The 11,656-nt window shown below is 33.2% G+C and overlaps 1 protein-coding gene across 1 annotated transcript; it reads right to left on the bottom strand.

Annotated features, from left to right (window-relative positions):
• Positions 1-1,932: 1,932 nt before the first annotated feature.
• On the bottom strand, positions 1,933-9,363 carry LOC126885060 (general transcription factor II-I repeat domain-containing protein 2A-like). The gene is made up of 2 exons (XM_050651489.1): positions 9,216-9,363; positions 1,933-3,183 (listed from the first exon to the last, which is right to left on the bottom strand). Exons 1-2 carry the CDS (start codon positions 9,339-9,341, stop codon positions 2,275-2,277), a joined length of 1,035 nt encoding a protein of 344 aa, XP_050507446.1. The 5' UTR covers positions 9,342-9,363; the 3' UTR covers positions 1,933-2,274.
• Between the last annotated feature and the right edge of the window lie 2,293 nt (positions 9,364-11,656).

The raw sequence follows: 11,656 nt of genomic DNA, 5'->3' as shown, positions 1-11,656 counted from the left end.
AAAATTACAGCGATAATTTTTGATAATTTCCCGTCGTCAAGTATTACGTCAGACATTCTTCGTTACTACGAAAAAATGAGAATACCAAGAAACAGGTTTACCAAATATTAAAAAGATTTAAAAGACAGTATCATTCATGAAATAATCTTACCCAATTACTCTCGAGCTCTTAAATTATCGATCACTCGGGATACAAATCGATAATTTTAGAGCTCTCATGTAATTTCCCGTCGTCAAGTATTACGTCAGATGCCCTTCGTTGCTACGCAAAAATACATTCAGTGACATTAATGACAATTAATGTTTTACAACTTGTCAACGAGAATACCGTAAACAGGTTTAGCAAATACTTAGGAAAAGATATTAATAAAATGTTAGTCAAACTGATTTAAAAAAGTTTTATTCACGAAATGATCTTACCGAATTACTTTCGAGCTCTTAAAAATTATCGATTTGTTTTGCCCTCGTGACACTTTGACATAATTTCATCCCCGTAGGGTCATGAAACTGTCAAAGTTTCACTCGGGATACAAATCGATAATTTTAGAGCTCTCATGTAATTACTACTGATAATTTCTCGTCGTCAAGTATTACGTCAGATGCCCTTCGTTCCTATTCAAAAATGAACATTCAGTAATATTAATGAAAATAACTTTACAACTTCTCAAAGAGAACACCATGAAGAGATTTACCAAATATTCAGGCGAAGATATCAATAAAATATTAGTTAAAATGATTTAAAAACAGTTTTATTCATGAAAAATAATCTTACCTAATTACTCGGGAAATCTCAAAAATCACCGATTTGTTTTGCCCTCGTGACACTTTGACATACTGTGACAAAACTGTCAAAGTGTCACTCGGATACAAATGGATAATTTTAGAGGTCTCGTGTAATTACTACTGATTATTTCATTTATAGAGATTCTGACAAATAGAAAACTAAAAGAATAAAAATTACAGCCTTAATTTTTTTCTACAATTTCCCATCATCAAGTATTACAGTTGAGTCCGCCAGTCTTTACCCGTGCGTCATCATTTAAAGCATACGAAATAAGTCGGAAATATATTTTACGCAACAACAACTGACAGAAAGTGGCTCCTGTTCCGATTACGGGTTTAATTATAAAATTTGACGTTATCAAATATATAGAATGTCAAATGTAAGTTTTGCTTCAAAATTTTTGTGCAGAATTACAGGTACATTTGAAGTAGCTTAATAAATTCTTTTATTATTATTGATTAATAAATAAATAAACAATTTATAAAAAAATTCAATAACATATTTTATTTTTGTTATTTTATTCACTTTGAAGGAAATCTAAACACAGTCATTTCTTTACTGTGTGAATGACGTTAGCTTTGTATGTTTTAAATATTAATTGCCAAAATATAATATTTACCTTAAAATTTCAAAGCCCAATATAAAATTAGTTGTTAAAACAACTGTTTGTGTAATATAAAAAAACTTCAAAACGCAAAAATTCGACAAAAACCGCAAAAAATTCAACTGACTGACAGCCACAAAAGTAAACAAAGCAGAAACGTCAAACAAATTGTGGTTAAAATATGAAAACATACCGAATCGTCTTTTTTGTACCTATCTCTTTTCAATCCACTGAGTCTAGATCAGGGGTGTCCAACTTGCAATGCCTCAAGGGCCAAAACTAAAACCTTTGATGTTGTCGCGGGCCATATAATAATTTTGTTACAAGTAATAACAAAATAAAGTGAGGTATAAAAATAATTAAAACAAAAAAGAGTATTATTTCTTTTATTGCTCAACAACTACATTTTTTTATAAATGGAAAATTTATTGATAACACTTTTCAATAATCAAGACAAACATTGCAAAAGCAACGAAAAATATGTATCCAATTAGTGTGAGGACTATGGTCGATCGGCTTCATCCACCAATGAAGAAATTTCCACCTCCAGTTCAGCTGTAGACAGTCTCATAAGATGACGTAAGGAAGAATCGGTAAGGTTGCTTCTGTTTTTGTTTTTTATGTATTTCATGGAGGAAAAGGCACTTTCACATGTATATGTGCTTCCGAACATTGACGTCATTTTCAGTCCAAAATCTCGCAGGTTTGTGAATTTCTCCTTTGACAGTAATTTGAAAAATTCAGGTCCCTTTTCTTGTCTGGTGATTAGGAACATGTCGGCTTGAAGATCACATAGCTCAAGCTGTAAGTTGGGTGGTTGATCATCAATGGTTGCTCCAAGAGGGTTATTATAAAGTAGTACACTGCTTTTGAGACTTTCAATTTCTTAAAATCTTGTATTGAATTCATCAATAACTTGTTCAATTTGTGAAATGCAGGATGAAAACTCAATATTTTCCTCACCGTTGAATTCTTCTGCTATTTGCAGACAGCTAGGGAAGTGTGTCAGGTTGTTCTTTTCCAAAGCACGTTTAAACACGTTCAGCTTATTCCGGAATCCGTTTATCATTCCGATCAAATCTGAAACCGTCTGGTTTCTTCCTTGAAGATTCAAGTTTAACATGTTAAGATGATTAGTCAGATCTGTTATAAAAGCTAACTGTCTTAAGAATTCTGGATCCTTAAACTTCTCTTCCAGTTCAGTTGTGTCAGATGAAACGTATTTGTTGAGGAATGCAGGGATTTCCTTTCTTATGGCAAAAAATCGTTCCATGCACATTCCTGCACTCAGCCACCTTACATGGTTGTACATTAGCAAGTCTCTATACTCAGCCTCTGTTTCCACTAAAAACTGCTTAAGTTGCCTGTGTAAAAGAGATCGATTTCCACCTCTAATCATATTTATAATCTTAATCACGGTTTGGAAAACTTGATCTTCCTTGACTGATTTTCCACATAAAGCTCCCTGATGTATAATACAATGAATTATTGGGCAAGTGACACCATTCTCTCGAAGCAGACCCACTAATCCAATTTTTTTACCTGTCATTGATGGGGCCCCGTCTGTTGCTATGGCTGAACATTTATCAAAGCCTCCAATTCTGTCAACTGTTTTTTTCACAGCCTCATAGATGTCTTTTCCTTTTGTTGTTCCATAAAGAGGACAAATATCAAATAACCCCTCTTTACTGGTAAAATCATCAAAAGTAGTGCGCACAAATATTAACAGCTGACTAACATCGGCTTGATCAGTGCTTTCATCCAAACAAAGTGAGAAATATGAACTTTTCTTAACCTTTAACTACCCGCGCATCAAGTTATAACATAACTACACGCGTGGCGTTCTTTGTACGCCACAAGAAAATACACTTAAAAACAGCGGATTTGTTTAATTTTTTTTGAAAAAATACACTTAGTTGTTTGTTATAAACCGTATTCGGCATCAGTGAATACTTGGAGTTCCTTTTCAGTAAGCCAATTGGGATTTATAACTGGAATCATGGAATAACTGGATTCCATGATAAATAAAATTACTAATAAAAAATTTTTTTAAATGTGATTTTTTACAGGAGAAAAAGTATTGTTTACATAGAAAAATATATTTTTTGCCATAATGACTAAAAAACAATTAAAATATGTACTGTTATATTTCTATTTGATATGAAAATTAAAATTTGATAATTATAGACAAAATTCAATTTAATATAAAATATTTTCAATTTTCTCAACCACGGGCATATAAATTTAGAACAACCTGTATACAACAAATTGTTATATTTAATTTTAAGAAGTGATTAAATAAGACTCAAGTGAAATCGTTAATAGGTCATTATCGTTTGTTCGCGGAAGGATCGATCATTAGCCGATGCTAAATAAGACTAAGTGGAAATAGAGAATAGGTCATTAAAATTTGTATATAGTAGAAAGTAATTTTAGAATGGGAATTAACTATTTTCTTTGAAATCCATTAAGCATATTTAGAAAGTTTAAAAATTGGTTTTGAGGAATACTGCGAATGAGAGTTGGTGGTGGAATTTTGATTTGTGAATCTGGAAGGGATATTTAGAAAGTAGGGGAATGAATGACAAATAGAGATCAGAATGTTTTGAGCTGTCGAGAAGTGAAGTCGAGTAGTAGACGGTAGTGTAGGGAGAGTGAGAAAGCCGGTGTAGTTCCGTGATTGTGGAGTATCTATCGTAGAACGAGAGGTAGGCCAGGTTGAGAGTAAAAGAACCTCCTTGAGCCAAGAGTTCCCGGTAGCTGATTGCAGTTTCGAAAAAGGTAGAACACAGCATCACGACAGAAGCAGGAAACGAGAGCTATACGAGCTAGTTTCAGAGGAGAACATTACTGGAAGCCAGGACGAGGTTTTGATTGCAGCCAAGGATAGCAGGAAACGGGTCTTGTGTGAAGACATTCTCAGTGCACCAGAAAAAGGTCAGTCTCATTTGTTTGGACATGAATGTATGGGTTTTTCGTAGTAAATACCACATTTAAAATTGAAGAAACATAATCAATAATATCAGAAAAGCTTCATCAAACTTAAATAGAATTGTTGCTAATAAATCATAATAGTTAAATGTTAATAAAAACTTTCAATTGGAAATCAAAAGGAAATAAGATTCCCATGTGTAAATGTTATGTTTAAGAATAATAAGATATAGCAAATATTAAGCAGTGATTGCCATTTAAATAAAATAAACAATATTTTGATTACAATTGTAACCCATATGTGTTATTATTTTACTCTTTTCTTTCCTATCCCGATTAGGAACCATTAAGAAATACTTAGAAGCCACGTATGTAAGTAATTAATTTTATAAAAAGCCCTGAGATTGAAAACATATTGATATGTGATCTGGTAAATTAATTAGATTATTATTAAAGCATTGATTAAATTAAATGACATACAAAAATATTATCTCATATCAATAATCAAGATCACAACAACTGTCGTCCAACGTGGAGGGCATTGTAAAGTATTTCTAGTGGCAAATTTGAAGGATAGAAAGAGTAAAGCCGGTATTTGAAAATTTATATGCCTGTGGTAAAAAGTGAGATACTTACATTTGATAACATAAAATTTTAGATCTCTTTAGGTACAAATTTTACATAACTGATTTAATATTTTATTTTTACGATATTTACATTTGATATATTTATTGACAATTTATAATATTTGGGTGAGAAAAAGTCGTCTTGGTAACATACTAGTAAAATTTCATATTTGGCGGGGACAGTACTTCTTGAAAACAAATGTCTGTGACAAGAAGCCAAAGCAAAGACAACAAAAAACAAAAAGAACATTCAAATCAAGAGAATAATTCAGGCCAAGAAGATATTTTAGACAAGACAATCATGGCATCAGAACAGCAAGAATTATCAGGAATAGATAAAATATTACAAATGATGCAACTCCAGTCACAAAGAATGGAACAGAAAATGGATGAAACACAAAAAAAAAATGGATAAAAATCAGGAAGAAACATCAAAGAAAATGGATAAAGTGGATCAAAAAATAGATGAAACACAACAAAAAATGGATGAAACACAACAAAAATTGGATCAAAAAATGGATGAAACACAACAAAAAATGAAACAAGCAATAGAAGAGAACAACAAGAAAATGGAGGAACGCATAGGAAAGTATGAAAAGGAAGTAAAAGGATGTTTGACAATAATCAAGAACGATATGAGACAACAAGAGACAGAGATTAAAGAAATCAAAAGCAAAATAAAGGAAATAACGAATTGCCAGAAAAAGGAAATAGAAAGTTTGGAAAACAAGTTGCAAAACGCTATTCAAGCAGGCATAGAAGAAGTGGAAAGAAAGATTGCGGAAATCAATACTCAACAAAATGTCGGAGAAAGAAGAGAAATGGTTATACATAGCACAGATGACGTGAAGATAAGGTTTGGCGGGGACGTAAGAAGATTACACCCAGTGCCGTTCATAAATAGCCTGAAAAAGAAAATACAGCACATCGGAAATTTCGAAACAGCAAAAGAAACTATCAGAAACCATCTCAAATATGAAGCAAGCCTATGGTTCGATTGCAAAGAAGAAGAATTTGACAGTTGGCAACAATTTGAACAAAAATTTTTGAATTATTTCTGGGGAAAAGTCCAACAATTGGAAATTAACAAGGAATTGCAAAATGGGAAATACAATGATAGGATGGGTATATCAGAAAGGACATATGCATTACAAATTTACTATAACGCAAAACATCTACAATATAATTACTCATCGGAACAATTAGTCGAACTGATTGCAAGACATTTCGAAGAAACGCTGGAAGACCATATCATATTGCAAAACTACAAAGACATAGATAGTTTATGCCAATTCCTACAAATAAGAGAATCACGTTTAAGAGAAAGAAAATCAAGAAGGTCGCGAGAAGATTACAGGCCCCGAGAAACACAGGATTACAGAGATAGAAATCAAAATAGGAGGGACTATACAAGACGAGATTTTAATCCCAGAAGGGAAAACGAAAATAGAAACACCACACGCTCAAATCAAGAAAACAGAAATAATGGTAGACAAAATGAACAGGGATATCGAGAAAACCGAAACAGATCCGACAGACCAAGAGAAAATAGAAGAGAAGTAAATAATACCCAGACAGATGAATATGTCGGAGAGAGACATTATGACGAAAATATAAACAACGATGAGCAACCGGCGTTTTTTCACGACGGCGCTCACTAAAAACCAAAAATCACACAGGAATCTTTTGTAACCCCAAGGAGTTTATTAAATTGGCAGGAAACAACGAAAAGAAAAATGGAGTTAATTTAAAATTTGTGGATGGATTTATCAACGAGAAACCAATTAAAATTATGATAGACACTGGATCTGAAATAACATTGGTCAACAGAAAACTAATAGAAGAAGTTAACTTAACAAATTTAATTTACAAAATACCTAGGGTAAATTTAGTGGGCGCAAACAAACGGACATTGGCAACTATAAATGAAGGCATACGAGTAATGGTACGACTGGGTAAGAAGATGTATGCACTACAATGTGTAATAATGCCAAACATGTCACATGACATGATAGTAGGAGTTGACGAATTGGCAGAAAAACATGGAGTGATAGATTTTAAAAATAATACGATGAATCTAACAGAAGAAAAAGAAGAAGAACAGAACAAGGAACAGGAGAAACAAAATACGGACGAATCAGGTAAAGAACAAACAGTGGAAATGAATTTGGCAACGAAGCAAGGACAAAGAAGAAAAGGGAGAAAAAGTCAGAAAAAGACAAAAGAAAATGAAACCTGTGGCTCCTCAAAAGAAGAGTTGAGCCCAGAAGAAGAAAAATTGAGAGTATCAAAAGCAAAAGAAAACTGGGATTCCTCAAAAGAAGAGATGAGCTCAGGAGAAGAAGAAATAAAGCTAACAAATGAAAGCGAAAAAGATATGATCGAAACAGTGGCATTTGAAGAGGAGGCATATGAAAACGAGGATGCAGAATGCACGGTAAAAGTATGTGAAAAATCTGAGGAAAAAGACAGAAGATTGATATGGGAAAAAGGGAAAGACAACATAATAGCCGACACTCTAACACAGGATGAGGACACTGAAAATAAGGAAACAATTACTCTACAGGTGGGACTAATTAGAGTAATACAAGAAGAAGGGGTATAAGACGTAGATTAAAGTAAGGAAATATACAGGGAGTTGGTTTTGCCTCGAGAAAATTTATTTAAAAATGCAGATAAATTTTATCGAATACAAGGCGGGGATTTGTTATATTTCTATTTGATATGAAAATTAAAATTTGATAATTATAGACAAAATTCAATTTAATATAAAATATTTTCAATTTTCTCAACCACGGGCATATAAATTTAGAACAACCTGTATACAACAAATTGTTATATTTAATTTTAAGAAGTGATTAAATAAGACTCAAGTGAAATCGTTAATAGGTCATTATCGTTTGTTCGCGGAAGGATCGATCATTAGCCGATGCTAAATAAGACTAAGTGGAAATAGAGAATAGGTCATTAAAATTTGTATATAGTAGAAAGTAGTTTTAGAATGGGAATTAACTATTTTCTTTGAAATCCATTAAGCATATTTAGAAAGTTTAAAAATTGGTTTTGAGGAATACTGCGAATGAGAGTTGGTGGTGGAATTTTGATTTGTGAATCTGGAAGGGATATTTAGAAAGTAGGGGAATGAATGACAAATAGAGATCAGAATGTTTTGAGCTGTCGAGAAGTGAAGTCAAGTAGTAGACGGTAGTGTACGGAGAGTGAGAAAGCCGGTGTAGTTCCGTGAGTGTGGAGTATCTATCGTAGAACGAGAGGTAGGCCAGGTTGAGAGTAAAAGAACCTCCTTGAGCCAAGAGTTCCCGGTAGCTGATTGCAGTTTCGAAAAAGGTAGAACACAGCATCACGACAGAAGCAGGAAACGAGAGCTATACGAGCTAGTTTCAGAGGAGAACATTACTGGAAGCCAGGACGAGGTTTTGATTGCAGCCAAGGATAGCAGGAAACGGGTCTTGTGTGAAGACATTCTCAGTGCACCAGAAAAAGGTCAGTCTCATTTGTTTGGACATGAATGTATGGGTTTTTCGTAGTAAATACCACATTTAAAATTGAAGAAACATAATCAATAATATCAGAAAAGCTTCATCAAACTTAAATAGAATTGTTGCTAATAAATCATAATAGTTAAATGTTAATAAAAACTTTCAATTGGAAATCAAAAGGAAATAAGATTCCCATGTGTAAATGTTATGTTTAAGAATAATAAGATATAGCAAATATTAAGCAGTGATTGCCATTTAAATAAAATAAACAATATTTTGATTACAATTGTAACCCATATGTGTTATTATTTTACTCTTTTCTTTCCTATCCCGATTAGGAACCATTAAGAAATACTTAGAAGCCACGTATGTAAGTAATTAATTTTATAAAAAGCCCTGAGATTGAAAACATATTGATATGTGATCTGGTAAATTAATTAGATTATTATTAAAGCATTGATTAAATTAAATGACATACAAAAATATTATCTCATATCAATAATCAAGATCACAACAGTACTTATATTACGACTTATACTAATATAATCCTGGGGTATATTGTCCACCACCGGAAACAACAAATAATAAAATGTAAATTACGATGTTTCCAGAACGCCGATTATAACGAAAAACTAAAACCAAATTGTAAAGCACATTCCAGTGATAGGTTAGAAAAATAAGCAGGGTCAAAAATTAAATTTTTAAATATATTTCCAGTAAAATTCTTATATCTGGCGTACAAAGTACGCCAGCGCGTGTAGTTAAAGGTTAACCAGGCTAAGCATAGATTTTTCTACTTGCTCACCCATAGCAACAATCCTTCTTTGTATGGTTTGATGTGAAAGTGGCACTGATTCAAATTTATCCGCCATTTTAGAATCACCGAAAGCTTTGGCCATTTCAACAGCACATTTTTTTATCAAATTGCCATCAGTGAAATGTTTTTATGCCTTTACCAGCTCAAGCGACACGAGTAAAAGGACAGCAACAGTTCGAGCCCACTTTGACCCGTTTTTACATGTAAATCTCCATAAGAAAATCTAAGGTTCATTCTGGTCATTTTTGTCTCGTTTTGTGGTGGAGGCGCGACCGCTCGGCGGATCGTGACGTGTGGCGTATCGTTGGAAAGGTATTGAAAAATGGGGTTGAACGCAGTCTGTGGCGTGCACATCAGAGTATGCCAAAAGGGCATTACGTCATATCTTCGTTTCTATCCGTCCGATCATGGCGTAAGAGGACTCGTTGGAAAGCAGAGGGGATAACGAATACGTTGAGACAAAAAAGATGGCGGCATTGCCAAAACGGCATTACAGCATATCTTCGTTGCTATTGGACCGATTTTGACGTATGGGGTGTCAAATGAAAGCGGTGGCGACACAGAAGACAACTGTCAATTCTTCTTCTGTCAACGTTCAATATTAAGTGCCAATTCTTCTTCTTCTTTCCGTCTATCGCAAATTATACAGGGTGTAGTCAGAAAGTCAAACCAATTCTTCTTATTTTCAGCTGTCATAGTGATTCTTCTAGTTGTTTGTTAAATCGGTTTTCATAGTTCTTTCTTATCTGCCAAAATATTACCTGTCACTTCAGACATGGATGCATTGTCAAAGCAACATTAGGTATGTAAGACTAAATGACTTAACGTACAGAACCACACGACTCATCGCTGATAACGTATACGGAATAATAGAATAATTCTTATAATATGTCCAAACCATCCCTCTCTCATGAATTTTATCAAATACAATGCAACGGTATTGCAACAAAACAAACATTCGAATTCGTTTACATGCACACACACACGCACGCGCGCACACACACACAAGCGCACACACACTTCTCCATCTAACAATTAGATCAAATTGCCTTCTCATATCCCTTGCCGGCTACAACCTTTTCATGACGATCGAACGCCATCAGGTATATCTAAAAAACCGACCATCAAAGCAAACACACATTATATTCTTTAACTATGTCCAATCCATCCAGCACCTATCTGTCATCGTAAAAAAACACTCCTTCAGTCTGCACTATTATTCTGAATATACATATCATTTTTATGAAAATTGCTGAATAAATATTTTCGCATTTCGCAGCCGTCAATTCTTCTTCTTTGTGTCGAGCCTTCTTCTTCTTCTTTTTCGTTTATCATGTTGATATTAATTCTTCTTCTACCCAGGCCACATACTGAGACTATATGCTCAACAGATTACGAAATAAAAGTATATCAAACATTGCTGTTACACTCTACTGTGATAGCCAAAAGGCTATTATATCGGATCTTCGCTATTATCGGTTCGATTTAGACGTAAAAGGCGCCAAATACACAAACACACCGTCCACTGCTCGACATGTGGCTACCCATTATTTTTCTTTCAAATAAACTAGTCAAATGTCCACTTTTCTACAAAGATCTTTCATTCTTTCGTCTATAAGTAATTTTTGATCAACCCCGTATATCTGTACAATTACTAATATTTTTATACATTACAATAATTCACACGAAAACTCTAATCTATACTTCTAAAATTCTTTTATTTTATAATGTTTATTTCACAATTAATTTTTGATCAACCTCGTATATACAAGTAGTAATATTTTTAATATATTTCAATTAAAATAGGTGAAATGTGCTACCAAGCATAAATTTACGATAATGAAAGAAAGAAAGAATATCGGACACCGAAAAGCGGTGAAGACATAAAAATTTTGGATATTTATCATGATTTAAGAAAAGCAAATCGACGACAGCATATTTTAGGAGACGTTTCCACCGGAAATAAGAAAAAATATTGTTGATGGTGTACCAAAGATACTTAAGTAAAAAGCACTATATCACTCACATTTTAAAAAAGTAAGCTTTTTAACAAAAAAAAATACTTAAAAACTTACCTTAATAATAAACATTTAACTACACTAACATTCCAAAATCGCCGACAGTTCGAAACAATGGAAAACGGAAACATTTCTTTTTCGTTAAAGCATAAAAGTCACGAATGCCCACAATAAAATCCTACGAAAAAAATACAGTAGGACTACGACACTAATAGATACTGCCCTCAAGGACGTTTTTTTTAAATAATTATTTATTTAAAATATCAGAAATGCGCGAGGGATTAAATTTTATACCCTTCGTTGTTAACGATTACAATGTTATATCAGACTGAAAGTATAATCAATGAAAATTAATTACATTAAAAAATAAAAAAATAAT

The sequence above is a fragment of the Diabrotica virgifera genome, chromosome 5 (genome assembly GCF_917563875.1).
Source record: "Diabrotica virgifera virgifera chromosome 5, PGI_DIABVI_V3a".
NCBI classification, from domain to species: Eukaryota; Metazoa; Arthropoda; class Insecta; order Coleoptera; family Chrysomelidae; genus Diabrotica; species Diabrotica virgifera.
This window is presented reverse-complemented; position numbering and strand designations above follow the sequence as displayed.

Coding starts and splice junctions, on each gene's coding strand:
- LOC126885060 (XM_050651489.1), bottom strand. CDS start 9,341: ATGGCCAAAGCTTTCGGTGATTCTAAAATGGCGGATAAATTTGAATCA. Junction 3,184..9,215: donor AAAAATCTATGCTTAGCCTG/GTTAACCTTTAA, acceptor GGGTAGTTAAAG/GTTAAGAAAAGTTCATATTT.